At 41.6% G+C, this 12,578-nt stretch overlaps 1 protein-coding gene across 4 annotated transcripts in view; it reads left to right on the top strand.

Moving 5' to 3' along the window:
• Positions 1-2,731: 2,731 nt before the first annotated feature.
• The window catches only part of MTHFD2L (methylenetetrahydrofolate dehydrogenase (NADP+ dependent) 2 like), a 49,942-nt gene continuing 40,095 nt past the window's right edge, over positions 2,732-12,578 (top strand). For all 4 annotated transcript variants that reach the window (XR_014228588.1, XM_082315878.1, XM_082315880.1 and 1 more), the window contains exons 1-2: positions 2,732-2,880; positions 11,270-11,454. Coding sequence is in view for 3 of the 4 variants with exons in the window: in XM_082315878.1 (XP_082172004.1) it covers positions 2,738-2,880; positions 11,270-11,454 (328 nt within the window). In the remaining variant the exon portion in view is untranslated. The remainder of the gene's footprint in view (positions 2,881-11,269; positions 11,455-12,578) is intronic.

The following is a 12,578-nucleotide window of genomic DNA, read 5'->3' as shown; positions in this document are numbered from 1 at the left end:
GTTTTGACAGGATGAGAGAACAATGCTTCTTACCAAACGACCACGTGTGACTTCCTCTTCACACACAAAAAATTATTATGAGATTACTTTCAATTGCTGGGATTGTTAATGCCCAAGACAGTATATTATAACCATAGTCCTTAACCATATGCGCATAAAAATACTCCGAGTATAACAGACTCTGAAACAACCTGTGAAGAACACCCACCTTCCTCACAGCTGTCGATGCCTAACTCTGCCTCAACCGTTACGCAAACCAAATTGCATCTTTTCAGCTTTATCCTTTGTACCGATTTCATCAGTGCGTTTTTGTGGATCATATGCATACTGTTATTTATTACTGGAGCATTTTCAAAAGATTTCCTCTATAATTTATTCAGCAGATCTTCAGCAATAGTCATGTGCTCACTTTTTGTAGGCTATGCTCCGTAAACTGTTAATTATAAATATTGTTATTGTAGCAGTAGTGAGCTTTCAGATTTTTTTTTCCCGGGAATGATACGAAAAGGCAGTATGTTATTTTGGTGTGAATGACTGATACTGGTAGCATTTTTTTATATGTGCATTACGACGCATAGCTTCAAGGCCAAACCTGAGGTTGCCAGTATCGCGCAATTTGATTGGTGTGACAGTTAATTGAAAATGTTGTGGCGTTTTGCTTTTTTTAAAATTTGTGATATTTAAGTTCCACACTCGAACGGGATCTAAAACCTAAGCAGGTAACTCAGGTCAAGAAAAAAGGTTTCATCCTCATATTACTGAAAATCTACTTTTATTTGTCTGTAGGGGTGAGTATGAATAGCAGGATTCCGATTGGTGCAAAAGGTGAGTTTGCATAAAGGATAACGGGTAACTTTTTTTTTGTTGTTGCGTTCAGCATCACTGAGTGTAAGAATATGCTCGCCTACCTTTGTCCAAGATTTTGTTACTGATGTACTTTTGAAGTAAAGCAATTCTTCAGTCACAATTTGCATAGCGAATTTTATCAACAACATTTATAATATAACTACTCTTTTCTAGTGTACTAACTTGGTAGAAAAATATGTGGTGGACCTTCCATTTGAGAAAATTTTAACAACAGCAATTCAAAGTTTTGTAGTCAAGTATACAAACCTTGCATAAAAAAAAAAAAAAGCGTGGACAGCCTTTTTCATCCTAGATAAAAAGAAACTTTTAACAGAATTCTCTTCTCTGTAATATGAATTTTTAGGATTACTGATATTTTTTTCATTTCCCCATCGTGTTTTATGTTATCCTCTTCAGCTTTTCTTTCTTTTAATATCTCGCCTATTCTTTGAGATACATCTACACCTCCTTCACGTAACCTACTCCCTTTTTTAGGATTACTTGCAATTCCTTTTCCCACCACCACATAAAGTGTCGGTCTATCCGTAGTTGAACCTCTCTGTTTTTATGGAGCCATCGATATGACAGTCCTAAAAAAAACATCATTCCAAAAATAGCTAGATTTTATATAAATGAGCTTAAATATTCAATTTACCTTTGTAATCTTCAGTTCTTTAGAAGCTGGATGGGATTGATTAGCATTAGAAGATCTTTGTTCTATCTTAAAGATCTACTATCTGTTCAGGACCGTAATTTTTCACAGGACTCCCTATATCCTCACACGTTCATTTTTCTCCAAACAGGACAGTAACAAGAAATAATCACGGGAGTAAGTGTATGTAACTGTGTCAATGAATCTCGGACACGTGTCCTTTTTTAAAAAAGCTTTATAATTAATGCGGTACGTACATGCTAGATGGTGTGTAAAGTTCGGCGTCGGTACGGTTTGTAAAATAAGAGATGGCAACCTAGAGGGGAAGATTTACATAGTATCTACAATACTGGAAGAGAGTAAGATTCTAGGAGGACAAGTCTTTAAAAATCAGCACGCACACTGTCTGTGGAAGCACCTGAGCCACGTTCCTTACGCAAGCACCTAACCGATTAAAAAATTTGCCAGTACTGTAGCAGAAACTGCAGCCTCAGTAGTCTGTTGCATCTTTTCAAAGCTTTCGCCAGCTTCATAAAAGACTTTGCCAACTGTCAGCAGGCTCAAGATTGCAGGTAAGGTTGCCGTTATGATTTTGGCATGCTTTGCATATGCCATTTCAGATCCCAGTTTTGCTTTTTCCCCTCTGCACCGAGGAATTTTTCCACACTTTTTACTGAAAAATCTGGCATACAACATGACAGAAAGCACTAATATGTGAATCGCAAGAGGGTCCACAAGACCTCCCCGGGAAAACACGAGGCTGCAGCTGAGAATTACGGGGGGCATCGATGCTTGTCGGTGTGGCTCTGACTCGGCGTCGGCTGTCCCCGTACCGCATTTCGGCGGGAACCGAAGTTCACACGAATCGAAGGACGCAAACGAAGGCCGCCTTTTGCACCACCACCCGCAGAGGTTCCCGCCGCAATCCGCCGAGGCACCGCAGGGTGGCATGGGCTGGGGAGGTCTCTCAGCACACAAACCCGCAGGGTTTCCCCGCCCCGGGCACGGTTTGCCAGCCCCCCGCCATCACACGGGTGATGGCCCGCCCACAGGGCTGCCTGCACCGGAGGCGCTGCCGCCTCGCCCCGCTGTTCCTGTCAGGGCCACCGGCAGCTCCGCCCGGCCCGCAGCAACGCGCCCCGCCCCGCCCCGCCCCGCCGCAGCCCCGGGCCCGCTACTTACCCTGGCTCCTCCCCTCGTCGCTTGGTTGCGGCGGTGTTTCCGTCCGTCGGGGCCGCCATGGCGGCGGCGGCTGCGACCGCCTTCCTCTGCTCCTCCGTGCTACGCCCGGGCTTGGCGCCGCTGAGGAGATGGCGAACCCTCTCGCGCCCGGCGCCCCGGGCCGCCAGCAGCACCAGCAGCTCCCCTCGTCGCGCCGCCAGGTACGCCGCACCCCTCGGGGCATCTTCGTCTTCATCCTCCATCCTCCTCCTCCTCCTCCTCCTCCTCGTCCCAGTGCGGCGGGGGGCGTTCTGAGGCCCGGCGGCCGCCGCGCGCCGCCGCCGTTTAACGGTCGCGCTGGCAGCCCGCGAGCGCGCGGCGGGCAGAGCGGGCGGCAAGCGCCTGAGGGGAGAGCGCGGGGCAGAGCCTCCCGCCTCGGTGGGCTCCGGGCGGCCGCCCCTGGACCCCGGCTGCCTTGCGGTTCGCCCCGGGAAAAGGGGGCTCTGCGGGGTCTGTGCCAGCGGGCAGAGGTACCGGGACGGACGGACGGCGGGCGGGCGGGCGGGCTGCGGCGCTGGCGTTGTGGATCCAGTGGTGCGCTGAAATGGGGGAGACCTTGCGCTGTGGCCTTCTCGCCTCCTCCCCGACGGGAGTCTGGCTGTTAAGCGTTTGCTCCTGGTACGTTAAAGAGCCTCGTAGTTGATTTACACGGAGTTACTATATGTATTAATTTTTTTTTGCATCTCTGATTATCTTTGTTAGTGGCTTGTAGTGGGGTCTTTTAATCTTTGCCAAAGAATATTAGTCTGTATGAAGGGACGTGTGATAGCGACAGCCCGTCCCATTGCATCTTGCTTTCCTCAGCAAGGCAGGTGGTGTGATATTGTTGTTTTGAAAAAATAATTAAAATAAAAATAAATTTAAATAATAGAAATAAATAAACCCCGTGTGGTGCTGCTGTATCTCACGTAGCGTTGCAGCAGGCAGGGGTCTGCCAGGGTTAACTGAAGCCCGGATCCCTGGGGTGAGCAGGGGGCACTGGTAAGGCAGCGAGGACCAGTCTGCTGACCCCCTTACCCCCTGTTTTGTTTAGTGTCCTGGCTGGACCGAGCCTCTGTGTTGGTGTTGTGGCACGGCAACTACGAGTGCCTGTCTGGGTATGGATGGGATGTTTCTAGCTGAGCTCTTGCTTGTCAGCCTTTTTATTTTTATTGGAGTTGTCCTAAATACTGACCCGAAAGTTTCCTCACTTCAGCAGGTCACGGGTAGCCTGTGCTGAAAGCATTGTCTTTGCCTTGTGTTTTCAAACATGAAAAGATCAGTAAGCTCTACAGTGACAATTAAAAGAGGCGCCTGACCTCCTAGATACTCGGTACATCCTGTGTAACAGGGGATTCGATTCTGCCGCTTTTGGCACAGATAGATAGCTGTATTTCTGGAACAGTGCGTGCTTACTTCCGTTCGTTGCTGCTAGTGACTGTTTTTTCCACATCTGCAAAAAGCAGATGCTTCTGTAATAATTATCTTACCAAGGTTTTCCTGTGGTATGTATGGGACTGAGAAGATGGCATTGTGATGCCCCGTATGATTTGGGGCTTCTAGTGTATAGGTTGATTGAAAATAGCAGCTGACATCTTTCTTTCTGTAATGTCCTGCAAGTCACTGGATACGCTAACAAGAAAGATTCAGTAAGTAAATTGTTCTGTTGTAAACTCACACAGGGTTCAGAATAAGAGCATCTGTGAGCGGGTAGGATGATAGCGGGACAGGATCGCATAGTAACACGTATTAAGTCTGTTGTTGTACCTGGTCGAGTTTTTCATCTGGATAAAATTTAAAATCATAATTCCCTTCTTGATGTCTGTGTCTTGAATAGCTTGCGGCAGTGTAACCTTCCTGTACAGCTGATGCTTTACTTTTCGTGTAGTTCTTGTATAATATTTATATCCAAGGACTTAATCTAGATTCTAAACCTAAGAAGCATTGTTATATTTTCTATTTTTATATTTCACAGTTGTGAAAAACTTTATTTACTTGAGAATGTTGTATACACAGTCTTTTTAACAAGTAAATTAAGAACTTGGAAGAGCATTACAGTGCAACTAATGAAAATGGCAAGGTATTGGAAATTACTCCTTAGCTATATATTTAAAGCTTGCTTTTTTTTTTTTTTGTCCCGTGAGAGTTCATTTTATAACCGGGTGTTTTTGCTAAGACAGAGTTCTGAAGGTCCGAATGACAAATGTGATAGTATTTACTGAGTTGTAGTAAAGTATTCTTTTTGATATGTATGTTGTGTATGAAAATACTAGTTAATGCATAGAAGGCAAATGGCAGTTGAGTTCAGGAAGTCACAGGTGTTTTCAAGGTGACCTTTGTTTTAATTAAACCGGGTGCTCCGCAGGTTGCTGCAATTGGAAGGTGAGCTGATTTTAAGTATATTCAGGTGTGTGTGTGGTGGTACTTCATCTGTCCCTGATGAAGTCTGACCACTTTACGTATCACACCTGGAGAAAGGCTCAAAGCTTTAATGGCTGTTGAAAATATCCAGAGACTTTAATAATGTGATGTTGAATAAATGGTGACTATGTAGCAGAAAGTAGGTTCTTGATGAAATTTACATCATAGAAAATAGATCAGCTATGTTCCATCAAAAGTGATGTTAGTGCAACTGTTTTTTTTTGTTTTTTTTTTACTTTTGGGAAGGTAATTTCTGGAGTCATGAAGGATAGAGAATAATCTTGGAAAGAAGAGAACTAAAAACTTCTTCATTTGGAATGATAAATGACAACGCATTGCCATCTGTTTCCTTTTTAGTATTTGCATCTGAACCCAGTAATGGTTTCTGCTTTTTAGCCACTGGCATTTATACAAGCTTCTTACAGTAACTTGGTAGGTGGTAGCAAGAAGCCTGTGGTGGTGTTTTGGGTGCAGTTAAAATGTGTAGACAGTTGGGTTTTTTTTCCAAAAGTGCTGGCAGCAGCTGTCTGTTTCCAAATATTATCTTAGTTAAGCCAAGAGTTCCTTGCAAGGAATGGATGAACTATGTTATGAGTGGGATGCTGCTCCTGGCAGTTTGTTCTTAGAAGAACAAAAAAAAAAAAGAGTGTTTTTTGTGGTTTTTTTGTTTTGTTTTGTTTTTTTTCCCCATCTTGAAGACTAGCAGAGGAAAGAAGTTGTTTCAGAACTCACCACTCTGCATTTCTTCCATATGCTGTTAGGGTAATATTTTAAAACCCTTAATGTTGTACAATGCATGTGCCTATGAAGTTTAAACAAGTGTCTTCGAATAAATAGGGTGTCTGCTGGCTTTTACATGTTTTCCCCACGTGCTGAATTGTTAAACAGTTCTCATGTTTGAGTATGCCAATGAACAGACATATAGGCATCTTATTAAATTAATAACAAAACATTAATCATGTTATTTTAGTCCAGTTGTGTAGTTTCTTATAGTAGAGACAAGTGCAAAACTGGCTTTAGATCGTCTCAGAAAGCATAGTGGGTTTTTTGTTGTTGGTTTTATTTTATTTTTTTTCTTCCCCTGAATATTTTTCTAGGTGCTGACTTGTTCATCCCTCAGAGTATGGTACAGAAAAAAAACCCAGCTGATGAGGCTTGCAGCACCTTGAAAACCAGTCCAATATTAATATAAAACCAAATGCTTTCTTGTTTTTGCAAATGACTATGAACTTTTTCATGGCAAAGTAACTCAGCATATATTAAACATCAATGTTAAACGTGTTTGTGTGCAGATATACATTAAAGCTCCAAGCATACGTATCTGCAGAGAGTGTTGAAATGTTTTAGTTCTGGATGTACAGGGTAGTCAGGCAAAGAAATAGATTACTGCTGAAGGATGTCAGGCTTTTATTCTCTTACTACCTAATCAAACATCTTTTAATCTACTAGGGCTTGTAGCTGAACACTAGGTGTAAGAATAAAGTTATTTATTATGGTGATTTATTTATTAAAATCTTTCGTAGGAAAAACAGTATGTTGTCTTGCTGTAATGCTGACCAGCTGAGATAGATCATCATTGAGACTGAAGTAATTCATTTTAGGACATTTCTGGATAGTCTTCACTTGTACCACCTATTGTACCACCTGTTGAAGTGTTGAGGTTAAAATTGGTGTGACTCAAATGTGTGTAGTTAAGTGCAAACACTAAGTATTTGTGTTCTTTTTTTTAATGTAATAAAGTGGACCAGCAGAATAGTAATGCATGAATAGGTGCTAGTTGTGGAATATCCAACCATGTAAAAGAAGAACATAATAATCTTTATTTTTTAAGTTGTGTAGTGTTTGTTTTACCCTTGGTTTTGGCCTTGGACTTGTGAAAATTGAGGTGCTGGCTGATTTAGGGCAAAGCTGTTTGTTATATATGAAGGTGACATAAGCTTTCAAATCTATTTGAAAACTTCTGCTAGGAAATATATAACAAATGATGAATGCTTCAACCTAAGTGGTGGTTCTGCAGTAGCGATATTAACAGCTTGGTTACAGCGGTGGCCTTTTTAATAGAGTTAACCTCGTGGATATGTGGAGTGCTTTTAATAGCTTGAGACTTGTGACAACTGGGACACTTAGTCTCTCAACCACTATAAAAATTGTGAGCTGCCCTCCAAATAAGATTTGTGTTAGTGACATTGCAGTGATATTGGTAAACTAGGGGTGGTTTGAGCCCATGTGGCTCAATGCAGGTGTATGATCATCAGCTATGAGCAGGTGATGGGGGGTGCTCCCTTGGCTTAAACAAAGAGTAAAATTTACAGCAGGGGAAAAAAAAGTCAAGAGATTGGCTGTTCTTTCTTTGCTTATAAGAGAAAACTGTGTGTCTGTAACTTGACAGGCTTTTTATCTGTAACTCTGTAAGATACGAAGCTGATGTTTCACACACTCCATTTTCCGATTAGTTGGTCATTTCAGTTGCACTGTGGTTCATGGTCAGTCTCCAAAGCGAAGGCCAAAAGCTTTATTGAAACATTTCTTTTCCCTGTACTTGGTCTTCATTCAGATTCTTCTTGAGACCTGGAGTCACTTTCATAAACATTAGTTACAAATATACATGCTATTTACCATCTCTCTTCCCAGCATCTTTAAGTTACGAATATGAAAAATAGAATTACTTTTTGCAGTGATACCTTTCTTAATTTCTTCAAAGTATCCATTTAGCTGTTGGAATGACAGAAAAAGGGTAGTTCTTGTAAAGTACGGCCATCCCGGAACTTCTTGCTGAGGTATAATTGTACTTATTTTCTTCCGCATATGAAACTAACCTGGAATCATTTTGATCTTCTTTACCTGGGCAGCCCCAGCATATTAATTTTTCTGAGTAGTCTTAACTCGAAACATTTCTGTTATCAGGCCAGTTATTGTCTTTTACAATTGAATTTTGCTGAGGCTTGTAACCTACTGTTTGTTGTCTTCAAAAAGATCCAGGTGTTGAAGAGCCTTACCACAGGGCTTCCTTGGTAGGATGCATGACAGGCATTTTGTCCTAGCTTACAATGTGTATGTGTGCGAGGGTGTTTTACTTCTATATGTGTGTGTGTATATGGTTTTGCGTTTCTAGCACTGTTTTTCTGTTAATTTGGTTTGGGTTTGATCCTTGGACGACTGAGAAGATTGAATGTAATGGGGTGAGCATGGTCAGATTTAAGTGAGGACAGATCTTGAAAACTTAATGAGTCTGTGGCTAGATTTTAACTAAGAGGCATGCATTTAAAATTGTTTGCTTGAAGATGAGGAAAATTTATCTTTTGGCAGTGCATTTCGAGTAAAAATAACATAGAAATGAGGTACACATATGTATTGAAAATAGGTTTTGGTACTAAAATATGGTTAAGTCCTTTCGTTCTTAAATGTTTATGGCATTGCTACACAGGTGAGCATTAATTATGTACTTGACATAAGGAGTACATGGAAAGAAGTGTCTTGTGCCAAAGGCAAGTGTAGCTAGAACATAAATAATGAAGTCGAGAGAGAGACATCTATGAAAATCAGCACATATAGAGCAAGCCATAGAGGAAAAAAATGAAACTAATCTGTTGGCTTAATTATTTTTCTTTATACATATATATATGTATTTATATAAATATAGATATATTTTTTAAGTTAAACAGTATAGAAACTTGTGTTTGGGAAGTAGCTAAGGCTGGTGTAAAATTGAAGGAAACAAGCTATTAATGTTTTTTATGTGCTTAGTATGTTTCTAATACTTTGCTTTCCTGACATTGGTGTCATTATGACTCATCTGGAGTCCTTGCTAAACTATGTCAGTTACAAATGGTAGTCAGGTTGAATTAATTACTTGAATTCAAAGCAGGGGTTACAATCTGTGTGTGTGTACATGTAAAGCTCTTGATCTCAAAGAAGGAAGCGAAGGATGTTTGCAGAGGGGAAACCCTCTCCTACTCAGGCTTACTTTCTAGGAAGTAAGATGAAGTAATCAGTCGATGGTCTCTGGTTAGGAGGTGATGAACCAGCAGCGTGTTTTTTCTTACGGTGCTGCACAGTTGCGCTCATTGGGAGAGGTGTGAACTTGTCGACTAGTAACTTGAACTTTGTGTCTGTCTCGGTAGTTCTGCTTCTGGGCAGTTGCTGATATTTTACTGCATTTTTACAGATACAATAGTATTTAATTTTTTACTATAATATCCAATTGTGCCAAGAAATGCTGTTAACTACATGTATGTATCACATTAGAATTCTTGGAGTTTCATTGAGAAGATGAGAGATTCAGTTAGTGAAGGAGATGGTGTAGGTGAAAGCTTGAACTGTGGTGGAATATGTTCCGTGGGCATGTACAAGGTGAGGAGCACTGACGGTCGCTCACTGTGAGCAGGCAGGAGGATGGAGAAGACTCCAGAGGCCAGGGGAACAGCCAGGGTAAGGTGAAGCTGGCACTTGGAAGATACGAAGGAAGTAGTACTTAAGTGCTGTTCAGTTGAGAGGCAATTGATCTCTGAGCAGTTATCTGGTGAGGTGAGCATGGGAAGCTGACAAAAGACATGAAGAGGTTTACCAAAGGCCAAGTGTTTAATATTACTGTCACCAAAGTGTCATTAAAGGATGAGGGTAGGGCTCGTAAGATTAAGCAAGGAATTTGACTTGCGTTCTATTCTGCGGCGCCTCTGGAGTGCTGTTAAGGTTTACCTCGCGTGCCGTTTGAAATGAAGTTTATTTTAAAATACATTTTGGGGGTTGTCATGTTATTGCTTAGAAGCTGTTCATTTATTTGAAGGGGTTGAGTAGTAGTACAAGAGTTGGATGCTATTATTTCCAATCGAGAAAAATATGTTTTCTGTTATCTTGCTCTTCCCAATGTAGCAGAGTGCTCATAGAACCGTTCTTCGGTAACCTAAAATGTACACTGGATTTCTTATCAGTCAGATTGAGAAGTTAGGTTTGGATGATGTCTTTCTGTAAGACCATAGATAGTCTGTGATTTTCGATAGTCTTGTGGTTGTCGTGTCCTATGTGGGGTCATTGTCACTGCTGCTGTTGCCCGGCAACCTTCCTTCTTCTACACCCTTGTGCATTTAGCTTCTTTGGTTATGTCTCAAAGACATTAACAACGTTTGAAACTGCACAAATTTCTGAAATACGTACAATGCAACTTACTCTTTTTGGCTGCTCTAAGTTATGGTTTGGAATCTTAAACAAGATCAGTGATGGAATTTCTTGTTCTGTAGCTCTCTGTTGCACCACCAGCACCAAGCAATGAAGTTAGCATTTAAAGGCTGCTGATCTGATACAAAAGGAATTAACATCTTAACATCTGAAAGTTACACATGCTGGAGGCTTCTCGTTTGTTGCGGGTTGGTGGGGGGGGTGTGGGGGGGTTCCACATCTTTGGTTGGGGCGATGATCGCGGCAGTAACACAAGGAAAGAGGGAGGCTGAGGAGTTGTGGGCCAAGTTCAAGGCAGAAGACTCGATCAGTTTTCCTCTGCTTTTCTGCGTGGGTAGGGCAATGGTTGTGGGCCCTTCACCCAAGGAGGATGTTTGTCTGCTGTAGCACAGGTTGAGGGGCAGAGGGACGTTGCTGGAAGGACAGGGAATTGAAATGACAAAAGTGGGGAGGGTGTGACAGAAGATCCGGAGGTAGTCACCACTGGCTTATGGGAGTTACATCATAAGAAAGCTGAGAAATAGTATCATCGAGGCTGGAACAAAAGAATAATGTGAATAATCTCATGTCAAATAGATTTGTGAAGGAAATTTGGGAAGGGAGGTGGGTAAAATACCATAAAACAGAAAAACTTAAGGGCATAACAAGGTTCTCATGTTCTGTGCCCAAATGCAGGACTTAATAGGTATATTCAACCTGGCTGGCTATGTGTCTTGGGAAGGTGGGGTGTGGCAGGTGAACTCCTCTTCTGTATGCACTGATGGCACATTGCTGCTCTTCAAAGAAGAGAGTGGGGGAGCACTGCTTTCCCTGTGTGGATTTGTAGCGCCTTAGTGTTTTCCAAATAATATTTGAAATACTAGCAAATGAACTCATGAAAGCATTTGCAGGTGTTTAACATGTTAGATTGCTGCACATTCAAGTGTCTTGTTTATGAAATATTAGACCTCAATGTTGTGTATCTTTTTGTCTTTATAGTGATGAAGCAACCATTATCTCAGGGACAAAGCTTGCGAAACAAGTTTTGAAAGAAGTTCAAAGGGATGTAGAATCGTGGATATCCTTTGGAAACAAGAGACCTCATCTCACTGTCATATTAGTAGGAGACAATCCAGCTAGTCATATCTATGTCAGAAACAAGACAAAAGCAGCTGCTGCTGTAGGTATGTGGTATGTAACATAAATGATCCTTTGGTAAGCACAAGATGCTGTTGTTTAAAAATAAAAAAAAAAGGGGGGGGGCAACATCTTTGTGTCTTAATTCAATTTTGCATTGTATTCTTCTTCATCTTCTCTGATGAACCCAAAGTTGCATTGACATGTGAAGAAAGTAGTGATAGCGGCACATGAGCGGTAGCTATAAGTTTAATTCCGTATCCTAAAATGCTGTTAGGAAGCAGTTTGCACCCTTACCCTTAGGAACTGGGAACTGAAGGACAATACTGGCGAAGTTTTTTGACAGTTGAATGTCTTAACTGGCTTTGAGAGGCTTGGTGAATAAAGATAGTGAGAGAGAAATTAGGTCAGTTTTCAGTTGTTTCTGCAAGGTGCTTTGATTATTTTTGAATGTGAAATATTTGCTTAACAGCCTGCCTTCTCAGTACCTGTTAGATGCCTTCTTTTATATGTGGTTTTTTCAACCTACCTCCAACTGCGATAGCAAACCCTACTACCCCAGAATTGATGGGAACAGTGCTCAAGTAATCAGTTTCACAGGAAGATATGGAGAGGAGCCTTTTTCTTCATGATGTCGTTAATTTCTTCATAATGCCAAACTTGACGTGCATCTGCTGTATCTCATGGAATACCTGTCCTGTTGAGTGCTTTAGGTCCACAGTAGAGCCAGGCAATCCAGTCTAAAACCAAGGCTTCACAGCTCTGAATGTGAAGGGCAAAATTTCAGACTTAAGGAAATGAAACAGTGAAGCCAAGTGACTGATTACCTGGGATAAAGCCCAGTCACCACAACATCTCATGTCCAAATGAAAAAGTATCGTAGCCTAAACAGGGAACTTGAGTGCTGTTGCTATCGGGGCAACTGCAATCTTTTGGAGTAACTGAAATTTTCTTTTCTAATAATGAGTTTTGTCCCACAGAAGTAGAAAAGCTATGAGATAAACTGCCGGTCATGCTAGTGTAGCTTTATTTGTTCAGTTTTAGTTGTAATTCTCAAGAGCGCGTTTGTCGGAAAGTTAAATGCTTTATTTTACAAATATTTCTAAACTCTTGTTGAGTTTTGGAGTTACTGTGTCCAACTATAGATCCTCCTTGCCCTCCTCGCACCGTA

This window comes from Platalea leucorodia (genome assembly GCF_965183815.1).
Source record: "Platalea leucorodia genome assembly, chromosome: 6".
Classification (NCBI taxonomy): domain Eukaryota; kingdom Metazoa; phylum Chordata; class Aves; order Pelecaniformes; family Threskiornithidae; genus Platalea; species Platalea leucorodia.
The sequence above is the reverse complement of the archived record's forward strand: the minus strand, read 5'-3'. Positions and strand labels throughout refer to the sequence as shown.